Source organism: Eucyclogobius newberryi, unplaced genomic scaffold (assembly GCF_026437365.1).
Source record: "Eucyclogobius newberryi isolate DKJ021-1_F unplaced genomic scaffold, fEucNew1.0.hap1 SCAF_13, whole genome shotgun sequence".
Lineage (NCBI taxonomy): Eukaryota > Metazoa > Chordata > Actinopteri > Gobiiformes > Gobiidae > Eucyclogobius > Eucyclogobius newberryi.
Window position 1 is genome coordinate 29,421,964 of NW_027315757.1, and position 26,117 is coordinate 29,448,080.

Consider the following 26,117-nt stretch of genomic DNA (forward strand, 5'->3'; position numbering starts at 1 on the left):
TTCAATAAAAAAAAAATAACTGCGACTTATGTTATACAATCAAGATTTAATTCAGAGTTTTGAACACATATTTTTAATAGAAGATTGGAACTTATTCTGTTTGCTTAGGACACATTAGTGCTTAAACAGTGGCAGATTATGAGATTGGTGCTGGGTTTGGATTAAGAGCACTCACTATAAGTTAATGTTTAAAAAAAAAAAAAAGAATACACATTGCCTTTATTTTTAAATGATAGTTTTTAATCAACCAATGATTTCAAGTGCATATGACGAGTTGGACTACACATTTCACTAAAACGTAGTGTTTTAGTTTATTATTATATTTAAGAATTGGGTCACACTTCTGCCTTTGACAGTTAACGGTAATTCCATAGCTGTTACCTAGCAACCATACTGTAAACAATAATAATACCTGAATAACGCATTTATTTTGTTAAATGAATGCTTAAACCGAGTCTTGTCACTGCAATTTTGATGGAACGTTGCTTATTGGTGATATATTCGACTATACGCTATACTTCCTGTCATTTTCAAGTTTTCTATTACATTTTTCTTTGCAGACTGAAACTTGACTGATAAAATGATGACACATATTTACCACAGGCGCTGTACCATCAAACTAAATAACGATTAAAAAACTTAACCATTGCAAACTAGACCACTGTGTGAAGAAAACACCACAGTTACAAATTAGCTACAAACATGACACTTTTATTGAAGTTGAATTAACTTTTTTTTCAAACGGTCTAATCAGAGGGATCGGGTTCTATACAGAGGCATGCTGCGTCACTGCACCGTCATAGCTGTGAATATCCACCCTGTCGGCTGCCCCCGTGGAACAGTCTGAAGGCAAGACAAATTATGAGGACAGGCAACAACACGCCAGGAGGAAGGGCTCTTTTTCTGGCCCGGGGATGACCAACCGAACCACATAGAGAAGTAGAGAAGTTTTGTGCAAATTTCATCACAGTCTGTTTTCATTTGAAACACAAAGACAATATCAGCCTGAAGATTCTCCTTTCTTCCCCCCCCCCCCCCCCCAATTCATACATTTATTCAACGATCCAGCTGTATTCTAGTCCATTTCCGCTGGCCTTTTGCCTTCCCCCCACTCTCATTTATACGTTTGAGAAAGCACGAACACTGAGAGTGAAGTATTGGATATACACTGAAAGATGATTGCTGTCACATGACCTTTTATAGTTAGTATTCAAAAGTACGTTTTCAAGAAGGTCTTACTTGTTGAAATGGTGAGAAGCATGCACAGATAGGTAGTTGACAAGTGCAAAATCTACAAATTCACGTGTTATATATTTTTTTTGTACTCCACAGAAAGTGAAAACACACACAGTACTTGAACACCTCCCGCCCCCTCGTCACTGATCCAGGACCAGCCCATGTGTAGACTGGCTTTGATTGGCTGAGGAGTGACATGTCGGTACCAGTGCTATTTTAGAACCATCAGTGGACTGTACATACAGCAGTGGTCCAGGTCTGACCCCGGCCTCGTAAATCTACAGTGAGGAAAGTAAGTGTTTGAGCACCCGGCGAGTTTGCAAGTTCTCCCACTTAAAAAAATGATGGAGGGCTCTGAAATGTTCATCGTAGGTGCATTTCCACTGCGAGAGACACAATCTTAAAGAAAGTTTGACCTCTGTAATTGTAAACACAGGCTTCTGAACCAAATATGAACACATCTGGGTATTCAAATACTTACTTTCCTCACTGTATCTCTTTAGTCTTTTCTTTTTTTCAGTTTAGAGCTGCTTTACAAACAGTGGAACCAACTTTAAGTACTGTTTTCCCCACCGTTAATATTTCCCACGATGTACTATGAACACTGCATCAAGATACCAAATAAGAAGAGGCATTGACAGAAATACTAGAAGTTCGCAGCAGAAAACACTGACTGTAATTTACAACTTATACATGCATTAAACAAAAGATCGAAGCATGTCCAGTGTTGGCAAGACATTGAAGAAAAAAGTAGCTAATCATAAAAAATAAAACTATTAGAAGAGAAAAATAATGATAAAAGCGTAACAAAAATCGGGAAAACACAAGGCAAATCAACTTCAAAAGAGTTGTCAGTCCTTCAGCGGGGCTAAACTAAATCAAAGTAAACAAGCGTTACACCATACTATGTACAGAGCCCGTGGTGACAGAAGAGTGAAATGTAGACTCTGGGAAACGTGAGTCCTCTCTTGGCAGGCTGACTTTTCCTGGACGCTCCACCAGAGAGACACAACAGCACGGCCGCCCCCAAAACAGACGTCCCCGGCGCCATCTTGTCACAGTAGGATTCGAGGGTGTCGCCTACAGACCATCTTTAAGTCGATCAACACACAAGCTTCTATGTCTTGCACGTTTGATCTATATTGTATATGTTTTCCGCTGGGAAGTTTGTGCAGAGCTATAATATACTATAGGGTATTTAGCACCAGTTAGCAAACCCTGTAATCTGAACGTCTTTTAAATGTCCGAACGTACAAAAAACGGACTGAGGAAGCCGCGGCGTTGTCTCACTTCGTTTCCTGCTGATTTAAAGTGACATTTGCCCACCGGAGAGAACAGCAGTTTGACCTAGATTCGCAGAGAATTGACGTCCCAAACTGTCCAATCGGAGCCCTCTTCTGACGCTTCCCTTCGTCGGGACGAGTTTGTTTTCGCGGCGTCAGCATCTGTCCGTGCACTGGCTCTGCGCTGTGGGTCACGGGGGCTTCACAGTTTTGAGTTCCATGCGTGTGAATCGGGGTGAGAAATGCGAGTGTTCGGATGGATCGTGGAGACCGAAGTCGAGATGTCGTATACACTTGTTTTTATATATATATAGTGGGCGTGGTACCTATGCTGTACAGATGCCCGTGTGCTCTTCTCTGTGGATGGATGGAGGACGGAGCCAAAGGTTTTCCATTTTAAGAGACGGTCTGGTCTGACTGACTGACCGGAAAAACTGGAACGATTTTGTTGTTGTTGTTTTAGCGCTGAACTCTTTGGAGAATAATACTACAATATCCTGGCAGATATGAGTCAGATTTTCTTTCATTTTCTTTCGTCTAAAACATTGTAGCTCGGTCCTCCATGGCCCATTATCTTTGAGTCCCAAACACACTAAAACGATATGAGTTGATTGGCACACAGACAGTTATTAAGTCTGTACAGAGTGAAATTGCCCAGTTGGCGACAATGTTTTGTTTTTGTTAATTTTTTTTTTGAAAGGCTAACATCATCTCTCAGCACTCCTCACTGTCCTCATCCTCCCCACCACATCGTCTTCTCAAAACATGATCCTTTACCACAGCTGTCGGCCCGTGTAGGTGGGAGGGGCAGAGGGCACCTGCAAAAGAAAAACACACTTTTTCCGAAAACGTTTTATTGATTGACTGAAAGAGTGAAAAGATAATACGTGGAATAGCAATTGGGATAAACTATTTGGTCGAGGTGTAGTTTCCAATTCTTTTTTCAGTGTCTTTGTGTAAACATTGAATTGACTATAAAGACATTACCAAAACCCCTTTATTGGATTTTCACTACAGATAAAATGAGACAAATGAATGAATGAACACAATTCTGTATTAGTCAATGTGTATCACGCCATAGTAACAATACCTGATTTAACATTAATTGAAATGGCTTGTTTTAGATACTTCTTTTTTATAACAAAAACATGTTTTCTCACTGAGTTAATACACATTTAAATACTTGAAAGTGGCAATAAAGAAAAGTGCAATTAGCGGTTGTAAATGTTACCATAAAACTATATGAGCTGCTGAGAAAACAGGCCAAGGTAGCAACAAATGGGGACTATTCATCAGCGTGCAGTGAAGTGTGGATTCAGCATTTGGGCTGCAGTGTTTTGAGGTGTGTTGTGCGACTGCCTGACAGGCCTAATTCATACTGACTGTGAGGCGAGTGCGCCGGTGTGTCCCATTCACAGGGCATAAAGATACGCATCACACACAAAACACAGACACACGCACGGATGGCTGCTCTGGGACTACAGCAGATGAGCCAGATGAGTAACCTGTGGGACAGTGGTTCTCAAGTTGTGGTGCAGGCAACTAGTGTTTTTTTGTGTTGAATGGCACTGATTTAAAAAAAAAAAACTGTTAATAAGACGTTTATACATTATATTTATATTGGCCTTATTGCCACGGATCAGCACTTCCGTTGAAATCGCACTTCCAGCGGGAACTCCGTTGGTTTAACTGTAGAAACAAATGAAAAGTCTCTCCACTAAAATATACTATAAAGTAGATTGATTGGTGTAAAATATCCAATGTTCATGTGACCAACGAGTCAACAACGCACAAATTCCCCGGGCGGGCCGAAAACGACTTTTCAGTCTATGTAGAACGTATTTTCTGTTATGTTACAACGGGAAGAAGGATTACGTCGCATGGCAGCGCTCAGTCGGGCGTCCGGATAAGGTGAATACTAGTACTACGCTCATTGTTGAGGTACAGTATAGCAGTGAGTCTGAGAACCACTGCAGTGTCAAAACCACTCATGCATGTTCCACAGATACACTAAAGTCACATGACCATGCACTCGTGCACACTCACACCTCCCCCACATTCCCATATGAGTTGTTGGACTCTGGTTGAACATGCAGTCCAGTGTGATGGCTGGGAGGGCAGATCTACATGGAGTTAGAGTGGTGTACCTGTGATTGGGAGGCTGTACTCACCGCGCCCCCGTTCAGGATCATGGTCATTTCTGTGGGCTGGTACACGTTACTGCGGAACGGAGCGCTGGGCCGGGCACCACCGCCGCTGCTGTTGTGCTGCCCGGCACTGCTGCCACTCCTCAGACCTGGAGAGAAGAGGATAATAGTTATGATGCTGCACTGTTAGGTTTGTGTTGAAGCAGAATATTAACGGCAAATCAACAAAGTTATATGAAAAAGTGGTTTAGGATCATACATTTTGGGGAATATTATGGTATTATGGTTTGGATTGTATAAAAGCGTTCACCTTTGTCAATATTTATTGCACTTGTATGGTCCATTACAGTCTCATCTAGATTTTCCTTAGAAATAATGCGTTCCATTTTTATATTGCATTGCACTTTACCTGCTGCGTTCTCGTCAGTGTATCCATAGCCCTGGTTCTCCACAAACTGCCTGTGGGACAGTGGGATTTCATCATCAAAACTGGTCTCCCTCATCCTTGTCGAGTTCTGGGAGGTGTCGAAGTAGTCTGGGGCGGTGGGCTGTGGTGGGGGTCTTAGGCACAGGTGGGACTCGGGGATGGCGTGGAAGATGAGCAGGAGCCAGCCTTGAGACACTAGAGCGATGGCCAGTGTGGGGTCATTCCACTCAGGGGAGCGTCCAAGCCAATCGTTTCCGTACAGGTACAAGCCCACCCAGGCCACCCACAGCAGCAGCGACAGCACACATGTCAACAGCAGCCAGACGGCATTGCAGCGCCACTGCTGAGTTTTCCCGCAGAGCGCCAGAGAAGCAGCGCTCAGTGCGGCTAGCAGCAGGGCCAGGACGTAGCTACATGCCAGAGAGAAGTCCAAGGGCAGGTACTGGCAGGCGGCCTGGCCCTCTCTGAGCACTGTCAGCAGCAGCCACTCGGCCGCGATGATCCCTTGCACCGCACTCAGCCCCAGGGCCAGCCCGGTGAGCGTACATCCACTTGGGCTACGCCGCTCACGACCCAGCCTGCGAAGCCGCACACCCTGGACCAGCAGACAGGAGAAGCACAGGGCAAACAGCAGACCCCATAGCGCCCTCCGCAGGAGACAGAGTGACTCGTCCTGCTCAATAAGATATGCAAAACTCAGGCCAAACAGACCTATGATGCCGAGCAGCAGCAGAAGTATGGGCCCCACACCACTTCGCTTCTCCCCCTCACTGATGTGGCGCAGGCGACACAGGAGAACCAGAACGAGTAAGATGGAGGTCAGAGCTCCTCCAGCAGCCACCGACTCCACGGCCACACCCCAAATAGAGTCCAGGTCACAAAGAAGTGTGTACGGGCGCACTATGCCCCAACCACATCCTCGGGGAGTAGCCTGCACTTGGTCCATCCACTCTTGACTGGAAACAGGCCGTGCCATGGAGAGTGTCAGCAGGAGGAGAACAGGCAGGATCGCCATTTCTGAAAGAGGGGATAAACAAAAGCAAGTAAATGATTAAAGCCATTGGCAAACAAACATTCCCTCTGAAGTTATTCTCTGTAGGGACAATGCTGCCGGGCCCACTGCTGTGTTTTTAAGCAGAAACAAAGGACAGTAGTTCATATAGTTATACACGCATAGACAATAGCAGCAGCTCTTTTCAACCCCTAGGAAGCCTTGAAACATTTCCTTTTGTTGTAAACACATGCAAATAAATAGCTAAAGTAAAGGCCATTAATTGCCCTCAATACAACAAGCAATGACAGGCAGTTACTGTCAGTGTCATTAAGTGCAGCGCAGTTTGTCTAGTCTAGTAAACAACTCATCCAAGGTTGTATCCTACATACAACAAAAATCCAAAAGATATTACCACTGATATTACCACACACCATAGGCACGCGCGCGCACGCACGCGCGCACACACACACACACACACACACACACACACACTGGATTCAAGAGTATTTCAAGACAATATCCAGGCAGTAAGAAAGTGCCATGTTGCTATCAACCTCAGATGTGTTGTCCCCAAGCTGCTGGGTGTACTTTAACTCAAACTCTCCAAACAAGTCTTTTGTTTATCCCAAGACTTCTTTATATGCTTTGACATCAAAATAGCCACAATATTTACATACCATATAAAGGCTAGTGTTTCATGTAGTCTGAATGCCAGAGAGAGAGCCTGGTTTAAATACACACTGGGTAGGCTGCTGGGTCACACACAGTGCCTCCAGCTGCACTGTAACTAGGACAGACCAGAGTGTAACAGCAACAAGCCTGGTAGTTTCAGCCTCATGATGTATTGTGTTTCAAGATCAACGAGAGAAGAGTGATATAGGAGCAAATATTGGCTTGAATAACACATTGAAAGCTATTTGTCCGGCAAGCAAAAAAAAAATGACTCAAATTACACACAAACAGGCTATGATCATTTGATTTGAAAAACTATTATCGATAAATAATGGGAAAACGACTTTGACGTTCAGGTCTTTTTTCTTCCGTTTTCTAAGCACTTTCGAGGGCAGCGCAAGATTTCCTCGTCTTGTTTTTTTGTTGTTTTTTTACAGCAATCGTTGTTGTTTACATGTGAAATATTCATTAACAGTGAAAGTTTGTGCATTCATCTTGTGCATATTCATCTTTGAGTCTTTGAAGTGGCCTGATGGGAGTTAGCGGCCCCATATTTCTCCCTCATTACCGAAACTCTGCCTTTCTCATATCCTGACTTGTTCTTGTCATCTCACACTGCCGCAGGTTGTTATTGGTCAGCGTTTACTTGTACGCAGTAAAATTGTATAAATGATCTAATGAGGACGTGCTTTCTTATGTCTTAACTTAATAAAATAGATAGAATAGTGAATAGATTATCTGAAGGACATCTGGTTTTAGGGAATTTACTGACTTTTAATTTCATATTTTTATGTAAATTCTACTACTACTACTACTACTGCTGCTGCTACTGCTGCTACTGCATCATCATCCAAACACCTTCACTAATTTTATCTCCTCACAGTGTTGATTTTCCGGTCATAACCATGGCAACAGCCGGGACAAAACAATAGATGGTGCTTGCTCATTCCCAAGCTGGCCCTCCTCTGCCTTTATCCCTTCCTAATGACAGTCTATTAAAATCTGCTGCGGAGATGCTCCAAACAGAAAAGACTCAAACGTCACCAGTGAGCTCTTGTGCATGTTGGCCCTCTCACCCTCTTGTGCACAGATGGGTGCTCTGGCTGCTACTGAAGGGGCTTGGGTGCTACTGCTCGGAAGGAGTCAGCTGACGCCTCATGCATATGATATGCTACTTTATTGTCCCAATTTAGGAATATTTGTTATCACAGACCTCACTTTTTCACATTGAGGGGAAGTAACTAAATACAAATACTCACATTACTTCAATTTAGAAGATTCTTTGGATAATTGTACTTTCCTGAGTAGCTTTTTAAACCTGTACTTGTACAATTTTGGCAGCCGTTCTGGTACATTTACCAAATGCAGAGTGTAACATAGCCCGCATCTACAGAATGTCACCTCACCCCACACAGTCACAGAAGATGCCATCTCCACCTCCATATCTTTTCACTTCACCACTCCACGCAACCATTTTTGTCTTATTGCCTTTAAAAGCTCTTTTGCTTCAGATCTCATCCTCAGCACAGTATACAGTAGAAGAGTCTCATGTCTTTGCTACATTTAAAGCAGTGCTGTGAAGCCTCTCTCTCCCTCTTCTCCTCCCCACGCTCCATTCTCATTCTATTTCAGCTTCCATTTTGGCTGCTCCCTGGTCCCCTTTTTTGTTGCCTGCGCCCCCTCCCTCCCCCACCTCCCCCTAGACTTTATTCCTGCTGTGTATCTTATGTAACTAAAGGATCCAGACACTGCCAGTTTTGCGTGGCTGCTGTTGTGTAGGACTCATATTCCTCCACTGCCAAAAGCTCCATCTTGGCTTTGTGCATGTAGCAGTCGTACATGCATACACACATACATATACACACATACATATATACATATATACATACGGCACATTCATAGCACTATCCCTGGTCTGCCCTGGTCATTTGCATTTAAATTTTACATACTGTTCTGGGACATCTATTATTAAAGACCAACATTCTCACACAAACCTGGCAAGTAGGCACCATGCATTTCTTATATCACCGCAGTTTACCCTGCAACAAAGATACTACAGGTGCAGTTCCACTCCAGATTGCTCTACAGCAGAGCTTCCGAAACTTTTTCTGGCGCGCCCCCCTTATGAGATAAAAAAAAAGTATCCATAAACTTACAAATGTCTAAATCATGTTTTCATAAATACAACAGAAAGTGTAGTGTTTATAGAGCCTCAATCTGATCTGCTGAAGGCTCCAGGTGACAGTTAGAGCCGGGGCGAGGCAAGGAAATATATAACTGGGTGTTGAGGGCTCTGCACTTGACTGGCTCACATCCTACCTCACCAACAGGCAAGAGTTCATTTCCCTCTCCGGTCACTCATCCACCCTCTCCCCAGTAACGCAGGGGGTCCCCCAGGGCTCAGTCCTCGGCCCCCTCCTCTTCATCTGCTACATCTTCCCCCTTGGTCACATCCTCCGCCAACTCAACCTGGACTTTCACTGCTACGCTGACGACACCCAGATATACCTCACCACCAAATCCACCCAAAACCCTCCCCTCAGCCACATCGAAACCTGCATCTCTACAATAAAATCATGGCTCACTCTCAACTTCCTCAAACTGAACAGTGACAAAACAGAGCTCCTCCTCATTGGCACCAAATCCACTCTCAATAAAACTGGTCCCTTTTCACTCAGCATCGACACCTCGACCATCACCCCCTCTACCCTGGTACGCAATCTCGGTGTCATCATGGACCCCACCCTCTCCTTCACTCCCCATGTCAGCCACATTGTCAAGACCTCATACTTCCACCTCCGCCGCATCGCCAAAATCCGACACTGCCTCACCCTCCCCGCTGCTGAATCCCTCATCCATGCCTTCATCTCCTCCCGCCTTGACTACTGCAACTCCCTCCTCACTGGCATCTCCTCCCATTCCCTCCACAGACTCCAAATGGTCCAAAACTCCGCTGCCCGCCTCCTCACCCACACCCGGTCCCGTGATCACATCACTCCCGTTCTCCGCTCTCTCCACTGGCTCCCCATCAAGCAGCGCATAAACTTTAAAATACTCCTCCTCACCTTCAAAGCTCTTCACCACCTTGCCCCCCCCTACCTGTCTGACCTCCTCATCCCCCACCGCCCCACCCGAGCTCTCCGATCCTCCTCCTCTCTCACCCTGACTGCACCAACATCCCGACTCAAAACTTTTGGCGACAGAGCATTCTCCCGAACAGCACCCCGACTCTGGAACTCCCTCCCCCAACCTGTCCGCCACTCTCCCTCTCTCACAACATTCAAATCCCGCCTAAAAACATACCTCTTCACCCAAGCTTATGACCTCCCCTACCCCTAGCCTCCTCTACCCCATTGCCTACACTTCTACCCCCTGTTACATCCCCATCTTTTTCTCTCTACTTCTTCTGTCTTGTTCAGCGTCTTTGGGTCACTGAAAAGCGCTATATAAATAAAAGTTATTATTATTATTATTATTATAGGCATTATCTTCTATTTATCTATTTATTCTCAAATATGTATTTCTAAACAATTTCGAAGGAGGTTGGGGGTATGGGGGCACCCAAATGGCTAGAGGCAGCCCTGGGCGCTTCACTGCTGTAAAATAGTCTTTCAAGGAGAATACTCACTCACTTTACTTCTCGTCACTGTGGATCACTTTTAACACTGCGGGTTAACAACCGTTGAGTTGCTTTTTAAGTTGTTATGTGCCTGTTGTTGTTGCTTTCAATGGCGGCTGGCAGGCCGGGGAGTGTAGCGTCCAATCAAATTCAGAAGGCCAGAACTGACGGTCAAATTCTTTTTTTGTTTCCATTCCATGTCATTCAACCAACATCAGAAATAGACAAGAACAAATAAAGAATAATTACAATTTTATAACAAGAGGAACAGAGGAGAGGAGAGAGAGAGGATAGACAGAGGAGAGAGAGAGAGGAGGGACACATGCGAGACAGAGGAGAGAGAGAGGATAGACAGAGGAGAGAGAGAGGAGGTACACATGAGAGACAGAGGAGAGAGAGAGGAGGTACACATGAGAGACAGAGGAGAGACAGAGGAGAGAGAGAGGAGGTACACATGAGAGACAGAGGAGAGAGAGAGGAGGTACACATGAGAGACAGAGGAGAGACAGAGGAGAGAGAGAGGATAGACAGAGGAGAGAGAGAGGATAGACAGAGGAGAGAGAGAGGATAGACAGAGGAGAGAGAGAGGAGGTACACATGAGAGACAGAGGAGAGAGAGAGGAGGTACACATGAGAGACAGAGGAGAGACAGAGGAGAGAGAGAGGAGGTACACATGAGAGACAGAGGAGAGAGAGAGGAGGTACACATGAGAGACAGAGGAGAGACAGAGGAGAGAGAGAGGATAGACAGAGGAGAGAGAGAGGATAGACAGAGGAGAGAGAGAGGATAGACAGAGGAGAGAGAGAGGATAGACAGAGGAGAGAGAGAGGATAGACAGAGGAGAGAGAGAGGAGAGACACGTGAGAGACAGAGGAGAGACAGAGGAGAGAGAGAGGATAGACAGAGGAGAGAGAGAGGAGAGACACGTGAGAGACAGAGGAGAGAGAGAGGAGAGACAGAGGAGAGACAGGAGGGATACAGGAGAGGAGAGAGAGAGGATAGACAGAGGAGAGAGAGAGAGGAGGGACACATGAGAGACAGAGGAGAGACAGAGGAGAGAGAGAGGAGAGACACGTGAGAGACAGAGGAGAGACAGAGGAGAGAGAGGATAGACAGAGGAGAGAGAGAGAGGAGGGACACATGAGAGAGAGAGGAGGTACTGCTCTCTCATATTTAGAGATTAACCACGTGTTGGCACTGGACATTTTTCTGTTGCTCAAAACACACACACACACACACATGTGCGCACCCCCCCATCAACGGGCGCGCCCCAGCAAGCCATCGGTGCAGTGTTCTCAATCAGACATGGCGTACAACCAGATGGTGACTAATTGAAGTGCATAATTGAAGGCCTTATTGCATTTTGATCCTCGCCTCAGCTCACTTTCATTCTGTCACTGTAAACTTTTACTGTAGCACATTGCTATCTGCTCTAGCTATAAGAAGATCATACTTGTAATATGTAGGTTCATATTTGTGCCAGTTCTTAGACTAGATAACATTTGGCATTTGGCATAAAACAAGTTCACCTGATAGTATTCTTTACAGCCTTCTGCAATGATAAATAAAACGTGCCTGCCATCATGAAGCTGAACACTTAATACCAGTATTATTGTTTCACTTAATGTGCTAAATACACCTATTCCAGAAACAAATCTCAATAGTAAAAGCGATGTAGCAAGCCACTGTGTTAACCATCAGGCAAAGACTATCCACAGCTGTAATTATTGCGTTTTGACTACTCGCTTCAGTTCACATCAATTCTACATCCTCCCGGGACCATAAATAATGCGTGCACATTTTTGCGATCCCTGTGTAACAACATATTGATCCAGCTGTGCAAGGGGGACGCACACAGCACGCGGCCCCGTCTTCCTCGACATCTGTTTACTGATGACATCTCCAAACTGCTTCCGCCAATTATATATTTTCTGACTCAGCGTTAAAACAAAGGTCATGACTTGAAGAATCGGCTACATTAACCATTGTAACCAGTGGATTGATTAAATGAACTTCGCACTGGACCGGCCTTGCGCATCAGCTGACATTTTTACACAGAGCAAATGAAGTATTTCATTGTAGATTTATTGGCGGGGGGAAATAATACAGTGTTTCTAGATGTGCAACTACATATTTGTTGTAATACTGTTATTTGTTGTGAAATACTATAGCATTAAACATATGATGGTAGCACTAAGGAACTGTAGCTGCTGTGATTTGAAAAAAAATATGTGTATGTTTTATTTTGTTGAGAGAAAGAAATTGCATATGGCATTTTGTACCAGAACTGAGACAATACTTTATTCTTCTACCTTATGGTGTTGCCTCCATTCTGTCAAGATTTTCTCACAATTAGAACACCTCAAATCTATTTTCAGGGTTTTTTTGTTCGGCTTCTGTATTCTGTCTGCTCTGTTTCATCCTCATAAAACATGGGCGGTGAATTAAGGCAACAATAGGCAACAGCAAGGAATGATTTGTTCTCTTTTTGTTCTTTCAAGCAAAAAAAGGGTGCAGAAAATGGGGAGAAAGATTGATTGTGAGTTGGACATGCTTTTTATTGTGCTGAAATGTAAATAAAAAGGATGGTTTCTAGTTTTAAATGTGCAACGGCAAGATTTCCAGACTCTCTATGGAACTGTCAGTGAAGCATTTTCTCCCCTTAGACGTTTCCGACTTCCCTGGCCAACTTAATTAGACCTCATTATCATATGACCCTACTCACAGTGTAACCATATGCTAATTAACTTGGCAATTAACCGAGCGCATGTTTAATCTCAAACTACCCCCTTCCACCGTGGCCACTGTGGAGGCATCCGGCGAAGCCCAGTAGTGAATGTTAAACCTGAGACCTCTTTAGTCATCCGCGTGGCACAATATCAATAATCATCTTCTATTATGGATGAACAGCCGGGATACGCGCCGTGATGAATGGAGGTGGATCACAGTGCACCCGGAGAAGATCACATTTGTTTAGAGCTTATGATAGTGATCAGACGGGCTCGTAGAAAGAAAACAACAGCCAGATGCGTTTGGGGAGAAGAATTGGAGCGAGCAGCGCGCCTGGAGCATCTCTCTGTGTTTGAAAGAGTGTGTGGAGAGGAGAGGGGTGTGTGCAGGAGTAACTGTAATGTTAAAGAGGCCACACACACACACACACACACACACACACACAGCCATAGTGTTCCAGTTGAGGTACATATGGCACCAGCCAGAGGAGATACTTAGCATCCTCTATTCCCAAGAGAGAGCTAACCTACTCATGGAAGCGCCGGCTGACAATAAACTGCATGAATATTGATTAATGATGGAAAACAGAACACTCCGATATAGACCGTGAAGCGGCAAGACTCCATGAATAAACCACACTGGCAATGGATGCAGAAGATCATATATCACAGGCATTGATGACCACTTCTGCGCTTTTATATAATGGGACTCGAGTGACTATTTAAGTGATTCTCTCTCAAATAAAATGGGTCTCCTGCGTGGGAGAGACTTCAACAGACACCCATGGTTTGAGCTGACCTAAGGAGCTTAATGCATAAACATTTGGAGAATGCTTCACCCTTTTAGAAAAGACCCTAACAATACTAGTCACATGGGAGGGTCCCGTGTTTGTTTGTGACACGGCCCATTGTTACCAGTGGTGCGTGCGCGTGGGACCCACATATAAAGAATGACATTTAACCTCCAAAGTAAAAGACTGGGGGAGGGCGGTGTAACGAGAAGGGGGTGGGGTGCACGCGGTGATTGACAGCCCTTAAATCACGTCCAGTGTATTGTCGTCTTGTGGTCTATGGTCGATCCGCGTGAGAAAATACGCGTCGAATTCTCTTTTAAGCCGTGAGAGGATTTGCGCGTGTTTAATGATGAAGTAAACTCGAGGTCAAGTCCAATGTGTGGCTCTCACGTTCTGCGGGTCCCCGGGAACCCGGTGTGCCACACGCGCAGGCAACACCTATCACACTGGTCTTTAAAGCATGTCTGGGAAAAACACACTATTATAACAGTGTGTGCATCTGTCTTTGTCACATTCCAATGACACGCACGTACCTTAATCGACGTAAACAAATCCGGTGTAGAACGATCGTGGCTCAGGTGTGCTGCAGGTTTTTGGGGCTTCACATTTCGATTTCGAACTCGGCTCGTGGCGTAATCTCTCCACAGTCACAGACTCACACACACACAAAAAAAAACCACACACACACTTCTTCAGTCCTCAGCTCGTGTCTTGTCCTCTGAGGCAGGAATGGACATGGCAAGTGCGCCCTGGGTGTGATTCAGGGCAGTTTTGTCGCAGACCTTTTCATGGAGCAGTCCCGTGATTCTCTTTGCACTAAACCCCACGTCATCACAGCAACATGTCACCGAATGTGCGTTGTTTTTTTTACTCCCAAATAATCGGACGCGTCTCATCCAGCTGCAGGTCCGCGCGGCGCGTCAATGGTCCTCCCAGGAGCGCATCCGCCAGAACTGCGCGCTCCGTGTGTGACATGCGCAACAATATAATCCCCTCCGCGCGCTCAGAGCATCACAACCGCGCAGAAAGACGGGGAAAAGGTGCCAGCTCCCCGCACAACCATCACTGGCCTCTCTCCGCCTATTATAACACTTCAACTGGCCGCTAAAGGTCGCCTGACAGGGGGCTCCTTAAAATGTCCCTATGGAAACCACCGCACTGATCACTCCTCCCAATAAGATCCCAATAAGATCCCAATAAGATCCCAGCTCAGGAGCGTGAAGTCAGTGTCACGGACTGTGTGTTTGTCGCAGCTGAATATTCCCAGCTCCACAGTTTTCCCTCTTTCACTTCACTGCACTAAACCAAAGCGAACACGCGAGTAGAACGTGCGGCACACACGGCGCGTTTCCGGTTGAGTAAGTCAAAATAAAAGCCTAGACTGTGCCTCGTTTAGAAATAGCCAGAAAAATATCAGAAAAAAAAAAACTTAAGCATACATACCGTTGTTGGTAAAACGGAGAAAATGCTCCAAGAAGTAATTTTCTACATAAAAATTTATTAAATATTATTGTGCTGGTGCAATTTATTACAACTATGAAAGTATTAATGTTTAGCGCAGTGAGAAGAGTATCAAAACGTTTGGGTCCAGGTTTTCTATTCAGCTTGTTATGTCTCCAGCATCAAACAAAGTAGTTTTTATTCTTCAAAGCTGTAGTACCTGATTTTTACACAGTTTTGTTTTCAAATGTGAAGAACCCGCCCCAAGCGCTCACTAACCATTTGGCACATTGTTATTAATTACAAGCATGAATTTGTGGGCTCATGCACAGCTTTAAAACAGCTTTTTCAGACGCCAAAGTGAAACTGAGGTGGACCATCCAAGTGAAGCCAATCAGAACACTGCTTAGCTCTCATTTCCAGTTTGACAAGACATAAAATACTGTATGGATGCAGACAGCACACAACGGTCTCAATTTTGTCACAAAGTGCTGCTTTTGCAGAATCATCTTTCAGAGAAAACTCAAAATGTTCATTTACCAAACACGCCTGACAGCCCAGCTTGTCTTCCTGTTATTATTGTGAAGGGCATTGGCGGAAGTGCTCTGTAGCTGGTCTGGCTTGACGCTGTTCCAAGCCGCTGTTCTGCTTATATTCCCCCCTCCCGTCACATGCCTGTCGCCTCAGCTGCTTTAGTCTGTCCAGCAGCGGGAGCCTTTCAGCGTGGACCCCCTTCACTCTCCCCACCCCCACATTTACTCCCTCCTTCCTCCACCCCTGTAAAACCCTTTCTTGTTTACTTTTACCTATCACGCCTAGTTTACATTTCTAAATTCAATCTCGTTTGCCCCAATTGTAAACCCATTGCTTTCTTACGCGCAGCAGCCATGACACCCAAATGTTCCCCAACGTGCAGTGGGAGATAAACAGAACTCGACAATGGCAAAGCGCATCACGTCACCATCCACAGGGGCCCATTCTTTGAGTTAAGATGTTAAAGGAAAGTCCCATTCTTTTTTCCGAATGATTGTGCCTGGGCAATCTCAAATGTACAGCCGGTTCAAGAGGTCCCCTCACTTCACTCTCTCCAGTGAGGGACCCATATCATGAGATGTGGCAGCTGAAGACCTGCATGAGCCTAATCTGACAGGTGCATGCAGAGAGTGACGTGGGAAAAGAAGGGGGAGGGGGCCCTGTCTGAGGCTCTAATGCTGCCACACTAGAGCAACAGTACCTGCAACTGCTTTCATCACGCGGCCATTAGTGCCACTGATTTGATTCTGCGTCGTTAAAATAAATAATGCATATTGAGCTCGACACAACAGTGGCACTAGCGTGTATTTTTGTGCAAGTGTCTTGATACCATCAGCACAGTTACAACAGGAGATGCACAGTGAAAACGATGTTTAATGCACAATGCGCATATCTGATGTGAGAATGTGAACACTGAAGCTGCAGTTATTCTCTGGCTGCACGGGCACTATTAATAGTCGTGTCCTTTACGCCGCGCGTGACTTTGGGAGCCTGTATCGTTTTAGAGTCAATGGTTGGCAGCAACATGCCAATACTTAAAGGTGTACTACGTAACTTTATTCAGGGGCCGCCACTTTAAGTGGAAGTAAATTCTTGACCTAGAATGCTCCACAGTATGACAGTAAACATATTCAGAGCAGGTGACACCTCCAGGCCAACTTACAGGTTAGTTCTGTGGAGAGGCGAGCCCGCCCTGAGGGCTTTATTCGACAGAACATTTGTGTGAAAAGCGTAGAGAGGGTGAAGACATTGGACTTGAACCCACTTACGCTGCAATGGTAGCAACCGCACATGTGCCACAGCCTCACCCACTGCGCTCTTACAAAAAGAGAATGTTTTCAGGGATCTTTCTGAAAGAAAAATCTGTAGTTAGTTAAATATAAGATAGGCAAGTTTATTGCCGCAATGTGGAACATTCCAACAAAAGCACCACCGCCACCAAAAAGCTACAAAGAGCACCTTTAAATATTCAACTATTTTTCTAACCAACAATTAAATCACCTCCCCTTTATTTTATGTTTTTCCTGCGGCTCCAGTTTCCCCCATCAACCCAAAACATCCACCAGAGGTAAAGCCCTCCTCTTCTGACCAAGCCTGGCTCAGGATCTGGAGATGGTTCCTGCACTGCAGAGCTCACTGCTCCTGACCGGTCCCAATGGCACTGGTTGAAGGATGGGTCACATGTTTGAAAGGGTCAACTCATGTCTGACTTCGATTGGCTGACATTTATAAACAAAGTATATTTGGATCCAGGATCTGGAGTGTGTTTAGAAGAACATGACTAATATTTCTGCGCAGACAGATGCAGGCTAACTTTGGCCTGTGCTGAATTTCTCAACCGTTATGACGGGAACAGTCAGTGTCATGTGTCTGTACAACATCACATGAGCCGTTTGTCATAAATGTATTCTCGGCCTTCCTTCCTTTCTTTATTCTAATTATTCTACCTGGAGTTCACCCCCCCCCGTGCTGCATCAGGGACAGCCGGGACAGCCCCCCTTCAGCTCCATCTGTTTCCACATCAGAAGTGAGATCTTTGAACTCACAGGATGCACGAGCTATGGCAGGATACAGGTGTGCGACATGACCAGGAAGAGCATCTCATTTAAAACAATGTTAAGTTAATGGTCTGAGCACATGCTATGTCTGGGTTAATGACTCATCAGTTGCCACCACTGATTTATATCTAGGTTATTATCATGTATTTATTTGTCCTAAGGTTTTTATTATTATTGTTTTCAAGACAATTTATTACATTTAGCCTTGAAAGGGTGGGAACTGAAGGAACTGAACCCATCATCAGTTGGCCCACCTCTTGGATTTTGGCCTCTGCTTGGTGTGTGTGAAAACTGTTGTGGCGTCCATCACCACCCGGAGGTCCTTCTGCCGCCACACACTTGTTTTCATTCACCGAGCCTTCGAGACCTCTGCGGAGCTGCTCGGGTTTCAGCTCAGGTCGTGTCAGGGGAAGAAGGACCGACTGTGATTTACCTTTCTGGTTCTGTTACACTGTTTTGTTTGTGTTTACAGCGTTTCAAAACGGCGTCCTGTCATTTGGATCTCGTCATTAACAAGATCAGGATTGTCGTGTGGAAAGCAGCTTGATGCAGCAACTCAATTTCATCAGATTTATCAATTGCACTTATTTTAGCCCAAAGAAAGAACATTTACATATTTTTTGGTATCAGATTTAGTGACGTTGTATGAATAGCAATGGTATTTATAGTATTTCAAAAGGGGTCACAAACCTTGTTCTACATTTAAACAGTAACAAATGTACAAGCCATTATTTGCTGTGCAGTTTCATTTTATCAGTTGTACTAGTGCTTAAGAAGGATTTTCGTGTACGTGTTTTGTAGCTACACCCTTTGTGTTCTTCCTCGCGCTCTGCTCAACTGTCCTTCCCATTTTCCCTTCCACTTCTCATACAAACCTTGAGTATACCTCTTGGGGCCTTGTGTTACTGCTGACCCTGTGCACAATTACCCAACCAAGTGGAACTCGCTGCCCATGCCCATAAAATTCAGTTGTTTAAAGAGCACTTGAAGGCGCTTTTCAGAAATAAAAAGATTGAGGACGCCAGTGTTTAATATCAACGCTTCTACTCGCCCCCTGTGCAGCTCCTGACTCGAGACAGACAGATAATCCTGGCCCAAAGACAGGGGGGGGGGGGGGGGGGGGGGGATTTCAGATCACAGCGTGTGGCAAATTTAGGGTTTTGTGGAGGATTATTGATTTAATGGGACACTGGCCAGATGCACACAATGGAACAGTCAAGAAACACTTTCACATAGTGTGGTTAAGTGGGTTTGTGTCTCGTTCTCTTCAAAATATTCAATTACCCCCCCCCATCTTCTTCTCCCTTTATTGTGGTCTTCTCAGTCATCAGACTTACAATCTTACAAAAAAAAAGAAAGAAAAAACAAAAAACAACAATATGTCATTATAGTTAAAACAAGAGTGGCACAAGGACTTCATAATACAAGTTGACCCTCTTGTATTGTCAAGAGAACACTTCAGGACCTTGTTTAATATTTGACTGGTTATCTAAAGTCTCCAAAAACATTTGCTTGGAGAACAATCATTTGAAACGTATGAATATTTTACCTATTCAATAATTCATTAAAATAAATAAACACTGGGCATTTATTATGGTTCATGGTTGATATGTATCAGTCTTTTTCCATGATCGCCTGATATATAAATCCTGTGCTTGTGAGTTATCAGAGCAAATGGACAGAGAAGGCGTCGAGTCCAAGAGCAGGCCGGGGAAGGAAGGAGCTGCACTTAAATAAATCTCCCTGGAAGTCCCTCAGAAGGAGCACTGCCATTTTTGGGAACAAGGAGCTGTCTCCTTGGTGAGTGCCATGGAAACAGCGACTACGGGCCCCAGCGCGTAGAGACATGCTTTTCAGGGGCCTGATCAAAAGTGGCAGGCCAGGTTTTTGTTGTGGCCCATTCTTCATTCTTACGAGTCCTCTGTTCGGCGTTGACACGGTGCTGGCCTTGTGCACCGAGAGGTTGTGAGAAGAGTGGGCCAGTGACTGTGGGAAAACAGTGCCAGACAACAGAGGAGCAATGTCTGCGACCAGAAAGAGATGTTTAATAATGACATAGGGCCTGACGTCAGAGCTCACTGTATGGGTCCAATACACTCAAAGAATATGGTAGAAGTGAGACTAAATCTATCAAATAAAAATAAACCGATTGACTCAATAGGGTGGAACGCAATTATTTTACAACTGTGTTTGATACGGAAATACCAATATTATAGTGTGGTGTGCACCTTTTGTAAGTAAAGCCATAACACGGACAACATTTAAATGTAAAATATACACTATCAGCCTACATGTCATACAATGTCAACATAAAGACTTACAGTGAAAAGTAGAACCAAAACACGGGTATGATACTCATGACAAGCTCTGGCTTTCATTGACCTACAAGAAAACCCCCCCACCCCAGTTTGAGAACCGTTTGAGAACCGTTTCAGCAAAATACATTATTATGCTTGTATTTGGCTTTTCACAAGCATTGCATCATTTTTGAGTAACTCTTTATTTAAAACATGTTAACAAACCCTGCACATTCATGAAAAAATTGCCATGTTAAAAAAACACATTTCCCGATATGTATAGTATAATTGTCTTCTCTTAATAATTATGTAACTATCCCATCCTAAAACATATATATAATATATATATATATATATATATATATATATATATATATATATATATATATATAATATATATAGTATTTTTCTCTGGAAATTCAGCTGTCACACAGCAGGACATCAAAGTCCTGTTTAGTTTTTCAGAAAAGTCACATTTCATGTTCATTATCTCTCTTGACATGAAGCATAAGCTGGAGTACAGGATTTTCACACCATGACAGGGGGAAGAAGGTATTCAAATGTGTCCCTCGCTCTCTTAAACCCAAAAGATGCATTCATTATAGTGCGTGTAGTTTTAGAAGGACTATTGGTGAAACTTGGATGGACCACCCAAGCGCAGCCAATCAGAGCGCTGTATTCGGCTCTTACCTCCGGCTTGACGAGAAATTAAATACTTTATTATCACGAGCAGACAGCGCACAGTTTTAAACTTTTTTCTAGTTTTTTTTAAACTTCACAAAATACTATTTTGATGAAAACTCAAAATGTAATAACTTATGGAGACAAAGCCTAATATCCAGCTTTAAACCTTTAACCCCAGAGCTCGTCCTGGGGCATAAATGACAGATGAGCTCCTTCTGGCTCTTGTGTGACTTTTTTCATGTCACACCTCAGAACTCCTAAGGGATAACAGCATTAAACTACATATTTGTTCTTTCTAACGTGGCGATAAAGGCGTAATATATAATCGTAAGTATAATCTTTATGCAAAAACAATTACCGACCAAGACGCAATAGAGCACCAATAAGTTAATTTGAGGAGTCACATTTGTGCAGTATATATAATCTTTAGTAGAACAGAAATTGCCACCAATCATTCAGGGGTTTAATGAGGATTTAATGCATTCAAAAACAGCGATAACCAGTGTTACTGTTACAAAGTGCATGTAGAGTAGATAACGTCAAACAAAACTAATCAAAGGAGCATCCACATCACAAAACACATACTGATATATTCATGGCTTTTTGTTGCACTTTATATTATCTGTAATATGTCATTAGAGCGCCCTCTTGTGGTGAATGTTAGAATGTCCAGAGGAAATGACAAGCAACTACCGGGGATATTATGGATTTTAAATTATTGTTAACTGCTTCATGAGATGGCCGGGATATAAATACACATACGTCATTTCCTAATGCATTCAACGTGGGCCCATTAAGGGTTGAAGCCAGTCCAGATGGCGAGACACTTTCTGGAAAATGTAGCCCGCGGAGCAGTCGGCATCGGCCGGCTTGGTGATGATCCCGGTCAGGAAGAAGACCTCTCTGTACAGTGTCAGCAGGGGGCTTCCTGAGCTCACACTGCAGTCTGCGTTGGCCCGCTGCAACGTACAGCCCATTTTATTTGTCATGATCATGGGGTAGGTCCCTAAGCAATGTGAGAGCGTGTCATAAGCCAACTGGTTGAGAGTGAGAGGTCCCTGGAAGGAGGTTTGGTCTGTGGTTTCTTTCCACCCGGTGACCACAGCGGGGTAACCTCCAGATGCCAGGATGTGGTCGGCAAAGTCGCGCTCCGGAAGACACACAGCCACCACCTCTCTCTTGAACCTTATCGGGTCACGGAGCTCGATCACAGCCAGGTCGTTCTCAGGACGGCCTTCGATATAGCGAGGGTGAAAGTGGACTAAGTTTACGAGCAGTGTCTGCTCGCCATCTTCAGGGGTGGTCTTGCGTGTGCCTGTCAAAAAACAGGGCAGTGTTATTTTTTTGTATTTTGTTTTTGTGTCCGACAACTTAAGTGAAGCTTGAGTAGCATGATTATTCAGCAAATCTTTTCAGGGTGATAGCAAATGTATTCTATCTACTTAATGTTTTAAAAATCACAATTTCATGGCACACATTTTAGGAATTCTTCTCATTATTGACAAAATCATGTAAAATATGTTTTAAACCTAACAGTCTTATCACGTCAGGTTGGCAAATCAATATATATATATATATATATATATATAACTTTTGCAGTTTTAAGTAGCTTTTGTAAACAAATATCTCACATCTGGTAGTATTATTGCAGCTCGAACGCTTTGCAGATTTATGAATGAATCGATAAATAATGATACTGTACATGATGAGCCAGGGTGGAAAGTAACAAGTTACAAATACTCACATTACTTTAGTTCAGTGGTGCTCAACGTTTTCAGTCCCAACCCCCAAAATAACCAATGGCATTCGCCACCCCAAACATAAAAAGTCATCTATGTTTGATTTTATTTTAAGGATATAGATGTAGATACATTACTTTGGTAAGCTAACAAATACTTGCACTTACTAACCCTGCATTTGAAGGGTGTCAAGGCTTGTTTGAGACTATAACAATTTGACATTTTCCTCTCGTATCATCAAGGGAACCCCCTGAAATCATTTTGCGAAACCCTGTGGGGGTCCCGACGCCCAGGTAGGGGATTGAGATCATGTTAAACCATCACTTATAAACCCTGTACTCACCGACCACCACTTGGAAATCACTGTATTTCTTGGCACATTGAGCAGAAGTCAGGACCATGTTTGATTTGAGAATGACTCCACTACAGTAACCAGCAGACTCTCCACTCTTCAGCAGCGCCTGTGACACAGACAGACGTCAACCAGACATTTATCACCATTAGATACATTAAAGCGATGTGCAACGTTAACACTTGTATTTACCTGCCATGGGCACTCGGTCAACGTGCAAGTCAGGCCCTGGAAGTTGTTGTCCCTGATGGATTTCTGTCTGCTTTCCCACTGACTCAGGCTGCTCACTTTACCACAGGGATTTGACACTAAAAAACAATAACACTCCCGTCAGGTTCAGTGCAATACATGTCCAACCATTGATGCCTTTTCAGTGGAGCCAAGTCAAAAAGACCAAACAAAATGATACAAACGGAAATGTAGACAGATATAAGAGAAAATATTGTACTAAAAAAGCTTCAGCTATCACAATTTGCAATGTTAGCAAACAGATTTAAAAACAGACCGGCAGGTTCGCACTTGTTCCTGTCGGTTCGGCTCATTCTCCAGCCCTGAGCGCACGAACAGTCATAGGAGCTGTATCCAGGTTTACAGAACTGAGAGCAGCCCTTGTCCTTCTCTGAGGGGCATATGGTCTCATCTGAAAGGAAACCGAGGTTAACAAACTCAAACTTGAGATGTAGACACGGCTCACACTTTAAAACATCATCATTTGCTAATTGCTGAGACCTTTTTCGCAATGGGCCCCTGAGAAACCGGACTTGCACACGCAGTCATAGCCCCCCGCACTGTCTGAACACAGAGCTCCATTTTGACAGGGGTTGCTGAGACATTGGTCGCCGTCTGAAGAAAAGAAACGTGTCACGAGCTCAATCGTTTTTACAAATCACTGTTTGAAATGCACTTATCTTACCAACATAAACCGACCAGAAAATATCCTACAAGGAAACAGGGAAAGACGTTTGTTATTTCTGTTGGTTTCAGAACGAGCGTGAGAAAACGATACAACACTCACGGTGCGATATGTGTCTTGGAAGAAGCGATGTGCCTCGTCGTAAGTACATATCTTTTCCATGCACTCTTTCTCTAAATTGGAGGGCTGGTTTCTCTTCTGACGGGAAATGACTGCGCTCGCTTCATCCTTATCCAAGAACACTGAAAGAGCAGCATTACAAGTATTGGTAATAGGGATGTCGAGATGAATAGGTTCATCGTGAGCTAAATTTAAGTCATTACAATTCAATATATACTCTAAATAGTAGTAGTTTTTCCCTCACTGTCAGATACTATAGGAATACTGTATCAGGCAATAGGAGTGAAAGTGAATTAGGGATTTTTGTGTTAAAACTTGCTGTAAAAATAATATTGTGTGATTGAATTGGTGATAAAATAAAACTAGAGTGATAATAATAGGTCATTGTTTTTCATCTAAAGTTAAAGAAGGTGTACATAAGCCAAATGAAACATAGCCATCTTCCTCGGATAATGTGTACAACTTTTAAAACTGAAAAATTGGCCCGTATTATTCACATGACGACCTGCTCTTGCTGATGTTTCTCACCTTTCTCGGGGGTCTGGTGTGTGGCCCAGGCCCCCACCACCAGGAGCAGGAGCGACGTCGGGACAGCCAAGGGGCTCATGGCGACCGGCATCTATGTCAAGCAGCAGAGACCCTCAAGATCAACAAGTAACCAGGGACAACACAAAATGTACCGTAAATGTCGTGCAATTGTGTCGTTTTAACAAGGGAAAAGCTATAATTAGGTTTCATACATGTTATACCTTATTTGAAAATGAGGACTGTGGTAGGAGAAGTCTACATGCAAAAACAACTGGCACATTTGACAGACACTCGACGAAATGTGGAATTCCTCGAGATTTTTACTTTAGCTCAAAGAGGTTTTGTCGTTTTTCCTTGCCAAGACATTGTTAAATTCCTATGAATTTTTTTTAATCTGTTTTCATTGTTGCTATTGTGATTTCGGGCGCTTCAAAAATAAATTGAATTGAATCACATTGAATTATTTTGGACTTTGTGTGCTTTAACTTTATTTTTCTTTTGATGCCTCAATTTCCTACATTTGCAATTTTGCCTAATTTGTTTCGATCTGGTCTTATTTGTTTTTGTTATTTTGTGATTAATGTTATCATGTCTTTAATTTTGGGAAAAAATAAATAAAAATAGTAAATAAGTAAGTAAGTAAATTTTATTTATATAGCACCTTTCACAGACAGAAGTCACAAAGTGCTTCACAAAACACAGAATAAAACACAATGTATATGATGATGTATATATTATTATGAAAAAAAAATAATACACAAAAGCTAAAAGAACTGGCTGACTTTTATCATTAAAATGAGATGAGAGCCTCCAGGAGAATCCATCAGAGCAGTTGCAGATCAATACTGGCTTCTATATAATTCTATGTCTATATCTAGTCATGTTTGTGCGAGTGCGCTCTCTATTTCACAATCTTTATTTCTGTGATCAAACAGGAGCAACATCTTCATTATAAATCACTTCACACAAGAACAGCACAATCTATCCACAACAAAAACTGCGTAGCTTTTGTCCCCCCATCCCATCCCATCCCATCCATCCCATGCTCCATCATCCTTCATCCTTGTAGCATTAGCATTAGTCACAAAGATGGACAGATCAGCTGTTTCATCCACTGGTCCATGGAGGATGATACAGACTAAGGTCCTGTTTGCTTCAGTTTGCTCAAAGTTGGGGCAGTGCTATTGTTTTTTGCAGTGGATGCCCATAATAATAAGGCCTTGTTACAAACGTACAGCTGAGTAACGGTCCCGTGCGACATAGGAGCCTTATAATAAACAATGACCGGACGTGTGACGTACCTCGGCGGACACGACGTGAAGCAGTCAAACTATTGTCCAATTCCACCTGAAATGAGTCACTCTCGTTCACAAAAGCCGTGGCTCCAGCTGAAATGACACACGCAGAAGGGCGATGGGGCCCGTGAACGTTGTTTACGTATTCACGGTGTAATGGCGTGTATCCACCGACAGAGGGCGCTTCATGACAAGGCGAGCGGGTCACAGACAGAACACTGTAAAGGCCCTTACTACATTTTACCCCCTTTTAACA

The 26,117-nt window shown here is 43.8% G+C and overlaps 2 protein-coding genes across 4 annotated transcripts; both read right to left on the reverse strand.

Moving 5' to 3' along the window:
- Positions 1-690: 690 nt before the first annotated feature.
- Positions 691-14,532, reverse strand: gprc5ba (G protein-coupled receptor, class C, group 5, member Ba). 3 transcript variants are annotated; one of them, XM_072443347.1, is made up of 4 exons: positions 14,436-14,532; positions 5,076-6,110; positions 4,667-4,815; positions 691-3,337 (listed from the first exon to the last, which is right to left on the reverse strand). In XM_072443347.1, exons 2-4 carry the CDS (start codon positions 6,106-6,108, stop codon positions 3,293-3,295), a joined length of 1,227 nt encoding a protein of 408 aa, XP_072299448.1. In that variant the 5' UTR covers positions 6,109-6,110; positions 14,436-14,532; the 3' UTR covers positions 691-3,292. The 3 variants fall into 3 exon arrangements, with proteins under 3 accessions (XP_072299448.1, XP_072299447.1, XP_072299446.1); XM_072443346.1 differs by lacking the exon at positions 14,436-14,532 and adding an exon at positions 8,754-8,790 and having other exon boundaries at positions 4,691-4,815; XM_072443345.1 differs by lacking the exon at positions 14,436-14,532 and adding an exon at positions 8,754-8,790.
- A 6,836-nt stretch (positions 14,533-21,368) lies between these two features.
- proza (protein Z, vitamin K-dependent plasma glycoprotein a) lies at positions 21,369-25,886 on the reverse strand. The gene is made up of 9 exons (XM_072443348.1): positions 25,868-25,886; positions 24,567-24,657; positions 24,021-24,160; positions 23,919-23,943; positions 23,735-23,848; positions 23,511-23,645; positions 23,198-23,313; positions 22,997-23,114; positions 21,369-22,229 (listed from the first exon to the last, which is right to left on the reverse strand). Exons 2-9 carry the CDS (start codon positions 24,655-24,657, stop codon positions 21,694-21,696), a joined length of 1,275 nt encoding a protein of 424 aa, XP_072299449.1. The 5' UTR covers positions 25,868-25,886; the 3' UTR covers positions 21,369-21,693.
- Positions 25,887-26,117: the final 231 nt, after the last annotated feature.